Genomic DNA, 14,930 nt, shown 5'->3' with positions numbered 1-14,930 from the left:
ATGTCCATGTCAAAGATCAACATTGGGAGTTCCACCTGCTACCAAGCAGCTTTAGGATTCGGTAAATAGCTGTGATGAGCAGCAATCCACTGGAGGAATTGGGTGAGAGGGGGCAAGGCTGCTCCCTTAATCCCTCAGTAGTTTTTGTCCCCCCAAAGGCTAAACTGGTCACAGCATCGGGATAATAACCACTTATGTTTCTAAAGGCGCAAGGCTTTGAACCGACTGATATTTTTACGTTTACTTTTCTAAAATGAGTGTTTATGCTGTTTGCACCCAGCACATAAACATCCATGTCTCCTTTATTTTAGACCAAGCTCCTCGTTGGCAGAGACGCCCTGACCTGCACATCTCAATGACTTCTTCCACGACTGTCTAAAACGTGGTCTGTGCATCAGCTTGAGATGTTCACTGGAAATTCTCCAGATCAGGAAAAGACAAAAGTGCTATGTTTTATTCCGTACAAGGACAGGAAGAGGAGAGAGGAGGTGTCGAGATGCAGCGACAATCTCCCTCTTCTCTGGTGCTCTGGACAGACTGGCAGGCAGTGCTGCAGTGGCTGTGTTAGCAGAGAAGAGTGTCAGAAAGGCCCACTCACTTGTCAGGTGTAAAACAAAACCCATTTCCAAGAAGATATATACAGTACTTACCTCTGTTGTGCTGGGTATTTGTGTTAGGCAGATACCGCAGTGGGCAGAACACTGGACCAAGCTAGACACAGGTTCAGGAACTCGACAGTCCAAGGTGGATACTGGTGGCTGCATGGGAAGGCCAGATAATACAGTCAGGACCAGCTCTGCCCGTGCTTTGAATCAGCTAGCAGAGAAAAGGAGCCTTTTGAAGTGGAGAATGGACTCCTAGGCCCAGATGCACTAAAATTGATCATCGCTAAACCAGTTTTGACTGCTTTAGTGCCGATTGCATTTGCCGACGCGATGCACAAAACAGCTCACCATGTGTTTGATTGACGCTTGGCTATGCACAAAAAAACCTCAGGAATTTTAGTGATCCAAAAAAGTGACTGGTTAAGACCTGTCTAACTATAGTTCAGCCCTTTTTAAAAAATGGGCACAGATGTTGGGCGTGTTACACACACACACAATATCTGCCCCATTTTAAATAAAGAAAAGAAAAAAAGCCCTCCTCCCCTGCCGATGATGGCTCTCCAACGTCCCTCTCCCCCGACAAACCGGCACCGGGAACTGAATCCCACCCCCCTGCAGCAGTGAAAACAGCAGGAGAGATGCCCACTCCCTCCTGTCACCAGATGTTCCCATCCACCCCTGAACCCACCCGGTACCTTTCTCACAAGTTGGGAGCAGATATGGTCCCATCTGCTCTGAGGTCCACCAGTCCAAAATGATGGGCCTTCTCCTCCCTGGAACATCATGTGATGCATGGGAAGGGGCCTAAGACCGTGACTGGCTCAGATGCCTAATTGAAAAAGAATTACCTACCCAAACCGCTTCCCACATCAGAGGCTCCAAGGAAAAGCCAATATCATTTAATGCTGCCTTGCTTCATTTGCAAAGCTGAACTAGGCTTAAATCATTCTAGATTTATACCCTGGATGCATCTTCTGAAAAATCTCACTCTTTGAGATGGTCCACCCTTGACATCTCTGTAAATTCCCCAACCCCAAATCCCTTGGAAGCCCAATTCAATCTAGTCCAGGCACTACAAGAACTCATTCTTATAAAACTGAAATTATGCACATGAAGAATTATCCTCCTGGAGGTAATGTTATAGAGGATTTTCACATGTAAACATAAGAACATAAGAAGTTGCCACCACTGGGTCAGACCATTGATCCATCGTGCCCAGCGGTCTGCTCCCGCGGCGGCCCGTCAGGTCTATGACCTGTAATGTGGTTCCTGTCCATTTCTGTAACCTACCTCTTCTTTTTATCTGTAACCCTCAATCCCCTTATCTTTTAGGAACTTATCTAAACCTTCCTTGAAACCCTGCAATGTGCTCTGGGCTATCACAACCTCCAGAAGCGTGTTCCATGTGTCCACCACCCTCTGGGTAAAAAAGAACTTCCTAGCATTTGTTCTAAACCTGTCCCCTCTCAATTTCTCCGAGTGACCCTCTTTTGCACACAGAAAGGGTCTTATAACATGTGTAAAAGACAGATACTAGAGGCTGGCATGGCCTTTTACAAGTACCCACTTAGGCCTTGTTAGGGGCAAAGTCTAGGCTTCGTGTACAGTACACGCCAAAGTACGTGTTCATCTTTCTATAGCACGCATGAGACAACCCCTGCTCAAGTAGGAGTTATTCACCTGAACTTAAAACTGCTTACCAGCATCTGTAAAACCGTGGGGCAGAGTGAGAGAAAAGCCAGCAGGTTATTCCAGGAGAGCTCAATGTCCCTGAGGCTGTGCTGAAGCATCTCACTGGTTATGTTCAGTGTCCTCATGCCTCCTTCCACTCTCTTAGACACCCTGTACACTTCCAGTACTCCTGAAGGGAGACAGGGGAAAGCGGTGAGTGAATTCCTCTTCACACAATTCATACACAAGGCCTGCGGGCCGAATTCGGCCCACCTGGCCGTTTTATGCAGTCCCCGGTGACTGCTGCATCCAATCGTCTGACCATGCAGCCCCAATCCTAGGGTTACCAGATTTTCTTCTTGGAAAATCCGGACACCCATCCCCGCCCTGTAACCCCCACCCCCCTGCCTGTTCTCGTCAGGCAAGAGAGCATCCACACATGCGAGAATACCTTCTTGCCTGACGGCGATTTCTTAGAAGCTTTTCAAAACCCAGACAAAGTGCCGAATTTTGAAACACCGTCCGGGGACGTCCAGATGTCTGGTAACCCTACCCAGTCCCGGCAGTGCTCCAAGTGCCTGAATGCGCTGTCCCGTTACTAGCGCCTCACTATTCTGCCTCAGTAGCCATTTGCAGGCAGAAGGACCCAGTCCCAGTGTAAAAGCTAAGTTGGAGCAGGGTGGTCCACACAAGTGCCTGATCGTGCCACAGGCAGAAGGACCCAGTCCCAGTGTAAAAGCTAAGTTGGAGCAGGGTGGTCCACACAAGTGCCTGACCGTGCCACAGGCAGAAGGACCCAGTCCCAGTGTAAAAGCTAAGTTGGAGCAGGGTGGTCCACACAAGTGCCTGATCGTGCCACAGGCAGAAGGACCCAGTCCCAGTGTAAAAGCTAAGTTGGAGCAGGGTGGTCCACACAAGTGCCTGACCGTGCCACAGGCAGAAGGACCCAGTCCCAGTGTAAAAGCTAAGTTGGAGCAGGGTGCTCCACACAAGTGCCTGACGTGCCACAGGCAGAAGGACCCAGTCCCAATGTAAAAGCTAAGTTGGAGCAGGGTGGTCCACACAAGTGCCTGACCGTGCCACAGGCAGAAGGACCCAGTTCCAAACAAAGAGCTAAGTTGCTTCTGCACACCCCTTCATTGTTGAGTTTGTAATTTAACTTTTTTGCTGACAGTTTGTTTTCTGCTTGTTGTTGTTTTCAGAACTTAATTAAAGCACGCGGATGGCGTTTTAAGTAGCCTATCTTTTTTAGGCACCCATTACAGAATCTGGCCCTTAAGTGTCCACTGGTTTTTTAACTTTTTGAAAGGTGAAAAATTGATTCACTCTTACCTGTTCTACACCACTCAGAATTTTGTAGACCTGTCATATTTCCCCTCATCCGTCTCTTTTTCAAACTGAAGAATCCCAAACTTTTTAGGCCCAGATTCTCAAAACTTTAATGCCATCGCTAAACTGTTTTCCAACGGTTTAGCCTGCAGGCATTTTAGCGGCAGATTATCAAAATGGCTTATCTCTGTCTTTAGCGAGGTTGATAGCAGTCTCTGACACCGACATACAAATGGGCTCTTCAACATTGAAATGAGCCCTCCGGTGGATTCTTAACAATTGCTGAGCTATTTTCTAAGAGTGTCATCGGCTTTTGGTGACAAAAATCAGCGACTCTTCCAGGGTACCAGTATGGTAACAGCAAAACCCCGGCATGGCAGTGTTGAAGACTGCTAGAAAGCCAACTGACCACCACCACCACCACCCCAGTAGCGGGAGAGATGCCCATTATCTCCTGCTGCCACACATCATTCCCCACCCCACCCCCACCTCCAACCCCTCTGCCCCATATCTTGAATTAGTTGGCTGACCGGAGGGATACCAACTCCCTGCGGCCAGCTGGCCCGCCTCTTCAAAATGGGCCTTCCTCTTCCCGGTGCATCCTGAGATGTACCGGGGAGGGGTCTGAGGCTCTGATTGGCCCAAGTTGTCTAAGGCCCCTCCTAATGGAGCTTTTTTTCTGTGCTTTTTTTCACTATCACCAGTAATGGGCACATGCAAATTTAGCGAGTCTTCGCTATTCTCCGCCAATCTCATTTGCATGAGCCTTTTTTGGAGAATGACTTGCTTTTTTAAATTCACTACCTGAGCAGCTGCGAGAGTTTTTTTTAAAGAATCTAGGTCTTAATCTCATCTTGTACTAGAGGAGTTCCATCCCCTTTATCATCTTGGTCACTCTTTGAATTTTTTATATTTTCAGTTTGTTTTTATTTTTTTGAGATACGATGACCAGAATTGAATGCAATACGCAAGGTTAGGTTGCACCATGGAGCTTGTACAGAGGCATTAACGTATTCTTGGTCCTATTTACCATCCCTTTGCTAATAATTCCTAGCATCATGTTTGCTTTTTTGACCACTGCTGCACACTGGACAGATTTCAGCATATTGTCTAAAATATCACTCAGATCTTTTTTTGAGGGCACTGACCCCCAAGGGGGACCCTTGGCTTGGGTTATTCTTCCCAGTGTGCATCACTTTTTTTTGTTCAATAATTTTATTAAAATTTGCATATAATACAATGCAGTGCAATAAAACTTGAATCCAATATATATTCAGCATATAAAATAAAGAAACATTATAATACAAACATCAAATAACAGTACAATGTTCCCCCGTGAATTCATGGACTCACTAATCCATGATATTCTCCGACTGCCTCTTCCTATACTAAAAGCAGCTCCTGATTGGTGTAGCCTGACTTTAGTAACAGGAAGAGGCGGTCAGAGCATACCATGAGTGATTTTGCCCCCGCCAGCACCCCCAGCTGCCCTCTCCTGCCTCTCCTACCTTTTATCTGTATTTGCGGTTTTTCAAAATTCGTGGTAAAGAACATTCGGATGTACACCTCGCAAAACAAATCCTCATGTTTTAACAGGCACATAAGAGTAATAATCCAAAGGCTCCCATATTTTATGGAATTGGTTTAATGCATTTAATCTTTCAGCAACATCACACTCAAATTTCGGAGTTATACACACAGTATTCCATCATCGATACATCTTTCCAATGTTGTAAGATAATTTTAATGGCCAAATTAAGCAGTATTCTTAATAATTTTGATTGTTCCTCAGATATTGGTTGCCCAGTCTTCCAATTTCCTAAGGACTGGCTGCAATTTTTCATGGTCTTCATGTGTTTTAACAACTTTGAACCGGAGGTTGTGATAGGCCAGAGCACACTACAGGGTTTCAAGGAAGGTTTAGATAGGTTCCTAAAGGATGAGGGGATTGAGGGTTACAGAAATGTTCAGGAACCACTTCACAGGTCACAGACCTGATGGGCCGCCGCGGGAGTGGACCGCTGGGCGCGATGGACTTCTGGTCTGACCCAGTGGTGGCAACTTCTTATGTTCTTATGTTCTTAATCATTTAGTGTCATCTGCAAATTTAATCACCTCACTCGTCATTCTAATTTCCAGATCATTTATAAATATGTTAATTAGCCCCGGTCCCAGAACAGATCCCCGTGGCACTCCACTGTTTACTCTCCTCCATTGAGAAAAATGACTAATCCTACCCTCTGTCTAATAAGTAATTTCTAATCCACAACAGAACATAAAAATTACCACTGCTGGGTCAGACCAGTGGTCCATCGTGCCCAGCAGTCCGCTCCCGTGGCGGCCCTTAGGTCAAAGACCAGTGCCCTAACTGAGACTAGCCTTACCTGCATACATTCTGATTCAGCAGGAACTTGTCTAACTTTGGGCTATATTCACTAAGCAAATCGATCGTGTAGCGATTGGTTTACAACCACTTAACTATCAAATTTCCCTCCGGCCTGATTCACTTACCTCTCCTGCGATCCGCTTGGAATCCTTGCATGCAAATGAGGTGAAACGCATGCAAATTGGACAGCGACCCGATTCACTACACCAAATTTCTGATCCGACTGGGCTGGCCGATCACCTGAAGAAGCGTCTGCTGGGGACCAGTCGAAAACATCTTTCCTACTGGAAGCCCTGCTCTCTGTCCTGCAATCTCTGCTGCTTGTCCTCATGCCGCCCTGTTCTGCCTCGATCTTCCCCTGCCGCATCGCCATTCTCCTGCCCTTCCCCGCCCAGCGAGCCTGTGGTTTTAACCCACAAGTTTAAAGCGGGTTAAAACCACGGGCTCCATTTATCCTTTTGTGAGGGTGGCAGCTGGCAAAAGCGGGACCAGCTTTTAGGAGCCACATGGGTTGGGGTCAGTGGAGGTGGCGGCGTTTCCCCAAAGTTAGAAGTTAAAAAAGTTAAAAAAAAAAAAAAGATCGCTGCTCCTATGGTCTGTGCATGCGTGAGTCATGCAGGCAGATGGGGGCATTCCTCCGATCACCCTCATCTGCATGTTTAAGTTTACTGAATCAGTCGGACCTGCCGGGATCGGGACTCAATCGGGTTAGTGAAACCAGCCCTTTGTCTTGAATCCCTGGAGGGTGTTTTCCCCTACAACAGCCTCCGGAAGAGCGTTCCAGATTTCTACCACTCTCTGGGTAAAGAAGAACTTCCTTACGTTTGTACAGAATCTATCCCCTTTTAACTTTAGAGAGTGCCCTCTCTTTCTCTCTACCTTGGAGAGGGTGAACAACCTGTCCTTATCTACTAAGTCTATTCCCTTCATTATCTTGAATGTTTCGATCATGTCCCCTATCCCCTATCCCATTTTCTCAGGAATTTCTCATGAGGAACTTTGTCAAAAGCTTTCTGAAAATCTTGATACACTGCATCAACCGGTTCACCTTTATCTACATGTTTATCACACTGTTCAAAGAAATGAAGTACGGTAAACTGGTGAAGCAAGGCCTCCGGTGACAGAACCCCTGCTGACTCTGTCCCATTAAATCATGTTTGTCTACATGTTCGAATTTTATAATCAGGTTTACCGTTCTGTAATTTCCCCGATCACCCCTGGAACCCTTTTTAAAAGGAGCAGCTGCAAAAGAGCTGGAACAGCTGTACACGTGATGTACCTGAGATGTAGGTGGAGCCCTGGGAGGAGTGAAGCACTTCACTGCAGATAGATGGCTGGCTCATACTGCAGAGGATATCATTGGCCCTTCTGATCACCTGTAGACACAAGAACAAAATAACTTCAGCTTTTATTGGTTTGTTTAAAAGATTTATAACCTGCTTTGTGAAAAGAAAGCGATTAACAACCATAAGAGTAGCCTAACTGGGTCGGACCAATGGTCCATCTAGCGTGGTATCTCGTCTTCGCAGAGGCCAATCCAAGTCACAAGTACCTGGCAAAAACCCAAAGAGTAGCAGCATTCCATGCTACCCATGTCTGTCTCAACAGCAGACTGGACTTTTCCTCCAAGAACTTGTCCAAACCTATTTTAAAACCTTTTTCTCCAAATATTGTAGTTCTCCTAGGACAAGCAGGATGAGTCAGCCACATATGGGTGTTCTCCCAACAGCTCCCAATTTACGGATAAGCTCTCCAATAGCTCAGAGAGATTTTTTTATTTTTTTTTTCTCTGCGCACGTGCAGTGCCCGGGCACCACTGGGCATGCCCGAGCCCTACCCATTTCCCCCCTGCTTCCCCCTAATCCCCAGTCTCTAGTTTCCGCCCGTTCCCATCGGTCGGATTTTTCCACAGCTCTCCATTTTTCTACAATCAAAACTTGTTCTACTTACCATCTTGAAGATGCCAGAAACATCAAAGAAATGTCCGGGATGCAGGAAAAGGATGAGCACACTGGACCCTCACGACCTGTGCGTTCGCTGCTTGGGCACAGCGCACAAGGAACAGTGTTGCATGCACTGCGTCCGTCTGTCTCCACGGGCACGCAAGCTAAGGAAGAGGGCACTGAGAGACTTCTTGAAGAGAAGTGAGGCCCGAGAATCTTCCTCCAGCAGCCATCCTCATCGGAGCATAGCAGCGGGGGATCCACAGAGGAATCCAGTGAGGAGCCTCCAGGACGTCCTGGCTCAGTCAACCCCCCCCCCCCACTGCAACTTGCCCGGTCGAGAAATCTCTCCCAGAGGTCCTGCATGCTGCCGCTAGCTGCCAGTCCCTGCAGGAAGCCGATCGGGGTTCGCCCTCCGGCCCCCCCCCTCCCGAAGTCTTCGGGAGCACCATCGGCCTCTGCCCAAGCGGGCACATCGCTGGGGGCACCTCCCGGTCTCGCACTTACCCCCACGTATGGACCAGAAGAGAAGCCATCTCCCTGCTCCTCCACAGCCCGATCCAGCGTGAAGCCACGCCCCCCAGCAACGAAGGAGCAGCAAATGGAGAGGGAGCCCGGGGAGAAACCAGCCTGCAGGCAGCCACACCTCCCACCAATGGAGGAGCAGCCAGCTACCGGCCTAACACGCCCCCTAGCAACGGAGGAGCCAATCCCCGATCGGCCACGCCTCTAAGCAGCAGAAGATCGCCGCCCAGGTCCGCCCCTCCTGCACAACCAGCCAACCAGCAGCCAGACCCACCTCTCCGAAGAGAGAACTCGTCGGGGAACCCCTCCTGACATCAGCAGGCAGGGAGACTGCAGGGGCACGCCTCCCTGATCAACTCAGGATGCCGGCTCAGCTACAAGCAGCCTGAGAACGGGGCACAACGAGGCACGCTGCAGGGAGAGGAATCGGCACTCCCCCCACCAGCACACTCGGCATCGGAATGCTTCCCGATCTCCCCGGGGGGATTCCTTTCGCCACCACCACCACCAGCGCAGCCGCAGCAGGGGTGACAGAAGGCACAATCACCACTCCCCTGCAGGACACAGATCCAGAGGGAGAGGCAGCAGGCGAACATACAGCACACCATCTCCCTCCAGCCCTTCTGCATCCTCACCACCGACCAAGCAACGCAAGGACTGCACGGAGGGAATGCCCCCAAAGCCAGTCTGCCTGTCTACCTCCCCCAGAGCCAGCCTGCCTGCCTACCTCCCCCAGAGCCAGCCTGCCTGCCTCCCCCAAAGCCAGCCTCATCCCTCCTGCCTCATCCCTCCTTCCTATGTCTCCTCACTGCCTTCCAGCCTTTGTCCCACTCCCTCCCAAAAAGCCTGCCTGCCTGCCTGCCTCCCCCAAAGTCAGCCAGTCTGCCTGCCTACCTCCCCCAGAGCCAGCCAGCCTGCCTGCCTACTTCCCCCAGAGCCTGCCTGCCTGCCTCCCCCAAAGCCAGCCTGCCTGCCTTCCCCAAAGCCAGCTTGCCTGTCTCCCCCAAAGTCAGCCATTCTGCCTGCCTACCTCCCCCAGAGCCTGCCTGCCTGCCTGCCTCCCCTAAAGCCTGCCTGCCTGCCTACCTCCTTCCCCCCCTACCACGGGAAATAAAAGCCTCCCTCTAGGCCCGATTTAAACTCTCCCCCCGGTCCACCGTCGCTGCTCCTCTGCTGCCAATACTCGCACCCGGAAGGCTTCTTCCCGATGTCAATTCTGACGTTGGAGAGGACGTTCCGGGCCAACCAGGCAGCGATTTCTTTATCAGCTTTTTTCTTTACCAGCCTTTTCTTTATAAGCTTCTACATATTCCTCCCCTTCACGTTTGAGTTTCACAATGCCACTTTTGCACTTCTTATTACTAATATATCTAAACGATGTCTTGTCTCCCTGTTTTACCATGTCAGCTATTTTTTTTCTTCCATTTGCATCTTTGTTTTCCTGACTATATGACCAGCCTCTCTTAACTTTTCCAGATATTTTTGCCTGTCTTCCTCTTACTGTGGTTTTTTGTAGTTTATGAAAGTTAACCTCTTATTCCTTACCTTCTCAGCTACTACTTTTGAAAACCAAAGTGGCCTTCTTTTCCTCTTTACTTTTACTTACTTGCCTCACAAAAAGGTTTGTCGCCCATACAATCGCTCCTTTCAGTTTTGCCCACCACATTTCCACTCCGTCCAGACATTCCCATCTAGACAATAATTCCTTGACGTAAACCCCCATCCGAACAAAGATCTTTTTTTTTTAAGGTCTAGAACCTCTGCTTTTGAATGAGTCTCTCTATACCCATCTTAATATTAAACCATACCATGAGTGATCACTGGATGCCAGATGATCATCCACTGTAACATCAGAAACACTTTCCCCGTTTGTAAGCACTAAGTCCCATGTGGGTTCCATTACCAACTGCTGAAATATTTTCCTTATAGAGAATCCAGAATTAAGAGATTTTGTCCAAGATCTCAAGGTGTGGCAGTAGCATTTGAAGCCTGGCTTTCCTGGTTGTTAGCCCACTGCTGTAGCCATTACATACAGCTAATAGAGGTAATAATATTCCAAACACGTTTGGTAACTCAACAGTAAATTAAAGGCCAGTAGATCTGAAGCCTGGTGATCATTTGCCAATCTATCCAAAAAACTGATAGGCGAATCATTCTGTGATTGCTAGAAAGCACAAGATTTCTCTTTGACTGTTTCGACAGCAGGTCCTCAGTTGGGGAACGCTTTGCCAGGCCGGTTGTGGCATCGTACTTTAAGAAACTGCTCAAATCACGGCTTTCTGTTCAAGCCTTCTTTTAATGTTTTATGATACGACACAAATTGGATGGATGGTGTTTTAGATAACTGTGTTATGTATTAAGAGAAGAGAGTGGCATGCATTTGATTTACTGGTTGTTGTTAATAATAATAATAATAACTTTATTTTTCTATACCACCATAGTCAAACTGACTTCTAGGTGGTTCACATAGAAAGAAGGCTGGACAATCAACGAATTACAAAATGCAAGAAGAAGGAAGTTACATCATGAATTGGAGAAACATGGTGAAAGAATACATGAGAGAAGAAAGATGTTACATAATACAATAGGGTTATAAGGTGAAAAACAAACAAACAAAACCTGAGAGAGGTGATCTCATTAAGCAAGGAATTTGTCAAATAGAACGGTTTTAATTGATTTTCGGAATGTGTTGTAGGTCTGTCTGGCTTTATTTATGTGGTTTCCCAGCCAGGATTGCTGTCTGTTTGCTTGGAACATGAAGGTTCTGTCTAGGAAGGATTTGTATTTGCAGCCTGTGATCTTCGGGTATGCAAAGATGTTTTTGTTTCTGGTTGTACGTTAGGGGTTGTGTAGAATGAAGTGTGTTTGCAGGTAGGAAGGTGCTAGGCCCCAGATACAAGCAAATTTGAACAGTATTCGCGCCTCCACAGGTAGCCAGTGTAATTTCTTGTAATAGGGGCTAATGTGGTCTTTTTTTCTCAGTCCGAAGATCAAGCGAACTGCAGTGTTTTGCACTAATCTTAATTTTTGTACTGTTTTTTTTGGGATGCCCAGGTAGGCGATGTTGCAGTAATCTAGGGTACATAGGATCAGCGACTGCACCAGTAATCTGAATGATGTTGTGTCAAAGTATTTTTTAATAGTTCTTAGCTTCCACAGCATGTAAAAGCATTTCTTCACCAGTAGGTTTGTGTGGTCAGTCATGGTTAAGTGAGTATCTAGAGCACAGGTGTCAAAGTCGGTCTCGAGGGCCGGAATCCATTCGGGTTTTCAGGATTTCCTCCATGAATATGCATGAGATCTATGTGCATGCACTGCTTTCAATGCATATTCATTGGGGAAATCCTGAAAACCCGACTGGATTACGGCCCTCGAGGAGGGACTTTGACACCCCTGATCTAGAGTGATGCCCAGTATTTTTATGGTTTTGGCGATTGGATATTCATGGCCGTTTATTTTTAACGATGTTTTCGTTATTTTGCTGTTGGGGCTTGCCAAAAAGACTTTTGTTTTCTCAGTGTTTAGTTTTAGTTTGAAGTTGGTGGTCCATTTTTCAATTTCTATCATTGTGTGTGAGAGGTTATCTATAGTTTCATTTGTGATGTCATTTAAGGGGATTAGGATGGATATATCTTCTGCGTATATATAGTGTTTTAAGTTTAATTTTTGTAGTAGGTGACCTAAGGATGTGAGGTAGATGTTGAATAATGTGGGTGATAGATGGGAGCCTTGGGGCACCCCTGATGGGTTTTTCCATGGGTTGGAGTAAATTCCGTTGCTGGTTACTCGGTAGGATCTGTTTGTTAGGAATTCTTGGAACCATTTCATTACCTTTCCTGAGATTCCTATTGCATCAATGCATAGTAGCATGATTTTGTGGTCTACTAGGTCGAACGCACTGCTGAGGTCAAGTTGCAGAATCAATGCGCTTTTGCCTTTGCTGAAAAGATCATAGAGGTGGTTTAGTATGGAAGGTATGACTGTTTCTGTGCTGTATCCTTTCCTGAAGCCTGATTGGTGTTCTCTGAGGGTGCTAAATTTGTCTAGGTAGTCTGTTAGTTGAAGGTTGACCAATCCTTCCTGTAGCTTTGTGAAAAGGGGAATGCTTGCTATAGGTCTGTAATTGATTGTTAGTGTTGTTGAGGTTTTTTGATCTTTGGGTATCGGAGTAATTAGTATGTGTCCCATATCCTTGTTTAAGGTTCCGTTTGTAAGGGAAGTTGTTAGCCACATGAATAGTTCCATTTTGAAGTTATGATTTTAGGGGAGCATTCATCGAGAAGGCAGTTAGATTTGGAGTAGTTGTTGAATAAAGTTAGGAACTGGTGCACTTAGGTGTAAGCAGTTTATAAATTTGTACATTAAATAAAACAAGAATGTGCCAGACAGTGGTGTTCAAGTATCTGCTTGTAATATTGCAAATACTAGACTTTTTAATTTGTTCTGTTATCTTGTTGTGTATTATCTTTATGCATTTATTTTTGCTACATAATTCCTGGAACATACTTATTTTGCATTTAGTGACAAAGATAGAGGTCGTCCCTACTGTCCCATAAATGCTCCCTCACCTCACCTTAGCCTCCCCAAAAGTTGAGTCACCGACCGCCTTTGCGGAGGTGCATTGAGGGGCCTGATTTTTTTTCATTTGTGCATAGAATGGGAAAACCATCAGTCTGGACTTAAAAGAGCCCCAGAAGAGATCTCTCCCCCCCCCCCCCCCCAACTCCACAACTTCAGTGGTTGCAATGGATGGAGAATCTCAGCCGCTGATTTCTAAACTCATGGAAAACGCTTGTTCTAGGTCAGGGGTAGGCAATTCCGGTCCTCGAGAGCAGAAGCCAGGTCAGGTTTTCAGGATATCCACAATAAATATGCATGAGATAGATTTGCATCTCAAGGAGGCAGTGCATATTCATTGTGGATATCCTGAAAACCTGACCTGGCTGCGCCTCTCGAGGACCGGAATTGCCTACCCCTGCTCTAGGTAAAATAAGAACAATGAAAATTTGCCCTTACCTTATAAATGTTCTCAAGGCACTTTTTGAGTTTAGTGATGTCAGATTCCATCTGTCCACCTGCCATGAAAGAGAAGATGGCAGTCTAATCAATTGCCAGAAACAGTATGTATGTGGAGCATTACAAGGGGTGAGAAGGGAGCCGGGGAAGGAGGGAGGGATCACACTTCCTGTTGGATCATCACTCATACCTGCTCTATTTATTTAGTTGAGTTAAGCACCACATACAGACACAATTGCAGAACAGCTCGCATTAAAAAACTAAGACAGGAAAGCGCTAACAAGCAATTGGGTTTCTGTCAAATTCCAGGCAACGCATTCCAAAGCTTGGCACCTGCCACAGACAGCATCGCTGCAGCAATTGACATCTTACCCTCTAAGCTCCGTTTCATACTATTTTCTGATCTCAGACACCTTTTAAAAGAACCAGAGAAAGAATTCTGGAATGAACTCTTTGCTGCAATTGCTTCAGTGCTGGGGTTATATGAGTCAGTCTTGGGACCCCAGTAAACTCCCCTTAAAACACTGAGCAAACTAGCTGATAAGTGCCATGTTAAAATCAGCTCTAAACACACGTTAACATGTTAGTAATGGAGTAAGTTAATAAAGCATGTTTCATGTGCAGGAGAAAGGCTCTACTAAAACTGCATGGGTGACACACATAAACCTTCCCAGGGAATTGAGTTTTAGCAGGGACGCAGTTGAGATGTACTCACGGTTTAATTATTATTTCTACCAGACGAAGGAGACAGTCCCTGTTCGAAAGAGCTTACAATCTAAACAGGATGTCATGAATTCAATTAAGGGGAACAGTTAATCTGCTGGTTAGGTTGCTGGGCAGTGGAGAGTAGGGTTATGGATTGAAGACTATATCAAAAAGTGGGGTTTCAGTCTGCTTTTAAACAAGGAAAGGGAAGGGGCAATTTATTCAAGGCATAGGGGCAGCTAGATGAAAGGAACAAAGTCTGGAATTGGCAGTGGAGGAGAAGGGGAACGCTAAGAACAGCTTATCTGAAGAACAGAGTTCTCTGGGAGAAGAGAGAGATTGAAGGGCAGCAGAATGAACACACTTGAAGGTTAGCAATAGGAGCTTGAACTCTATGCGAAGACGATAGGGAAACATAGAAACATGATGGCAGATAAAGGCCAAATGGACCATCTAGTCTGCCCATCCGCAGTAACCATTATCTCTTTCTCTCTCCAAGAAATCCCATGTGCCTAACACAGGCCTTTTTGAATTCAGAAACAGACTCTGTCTCTACCACCTCTTCTGGGAAACTGTTCCATGCATCTACCAGAGAGCCAGTGAAGTGATTTAAGGAGAGGGGTGACAAGAGTGTAGCAAGATTGGTAGAAGAAGAGTCATGCAAGATGAGATTGCAAGGGGGAGAGGTAGCACTGTGGGAGAAGTAGATTTCAGTAATCTTAGCATGAGGTTACGAGAGTGTGGACAAGG

General features: G+C 46.6%; 1 protein-coding gene across 7 annotated transcripts in view; it reads right to left on the bottom strand.

Annotated features, from left to right (window-relative positions):
* The window catches only part of LOC117365806 (synergin gamma-like), a 54,223-nt gene that overhangs the window by 29,586 nt on the left and 9,707 nt on the right, over positions 1-14,930 (bottom strand). For 6 of the 7 annotated variants that reach the window (XR_004540456.1, XR_004540457.1, XM_033956649.1 and 3 more), the window contains 4 exons: positions 13,476-13,534; positions 7,271-7,367; positions 2,306-2,466; positions 651-758 (listed from right to left, as the gene is read on the bottom strand). Coding sequence is in view for 5 of the 7 variants with exons in the window: in XM_033956649.1 (XP_033812540.1) it covers positions 651-758; positions 2,306-2,466; positions 7,271-7,367; positions 13,476-13,526 (417 nt within the window). In the remaining 2 variants the exon portion in view is untranslated. The remainder of the gene's footprint in view (positions 1-650; positions 759-2,305; positions 2,467-7,270; positions 7,368-13,475; positions 13,535-14,930) is intronic. The other variant, XM_033956653.1, reaches the window with a different exon arrangement.

This window comes from Geotrypetes seraphini, chromosome 8 (genome assembly GCF_902459505.1).
Source record: "Geotrypetes seraphini chromosome 8, aGeoSer1.1, whole genome shotgun sequence".
Taxonomy (NCBI): domain Eukaryota; kingdom Metazoa; phylum Chordata; class Amphibia; order Gymnophiona; family Dermophiidae; genus Geotrypetes; species Geotrypetes seraphini.
This window is presented reverse-complemented; position numbering and strand designations above follow the sequence as displayed.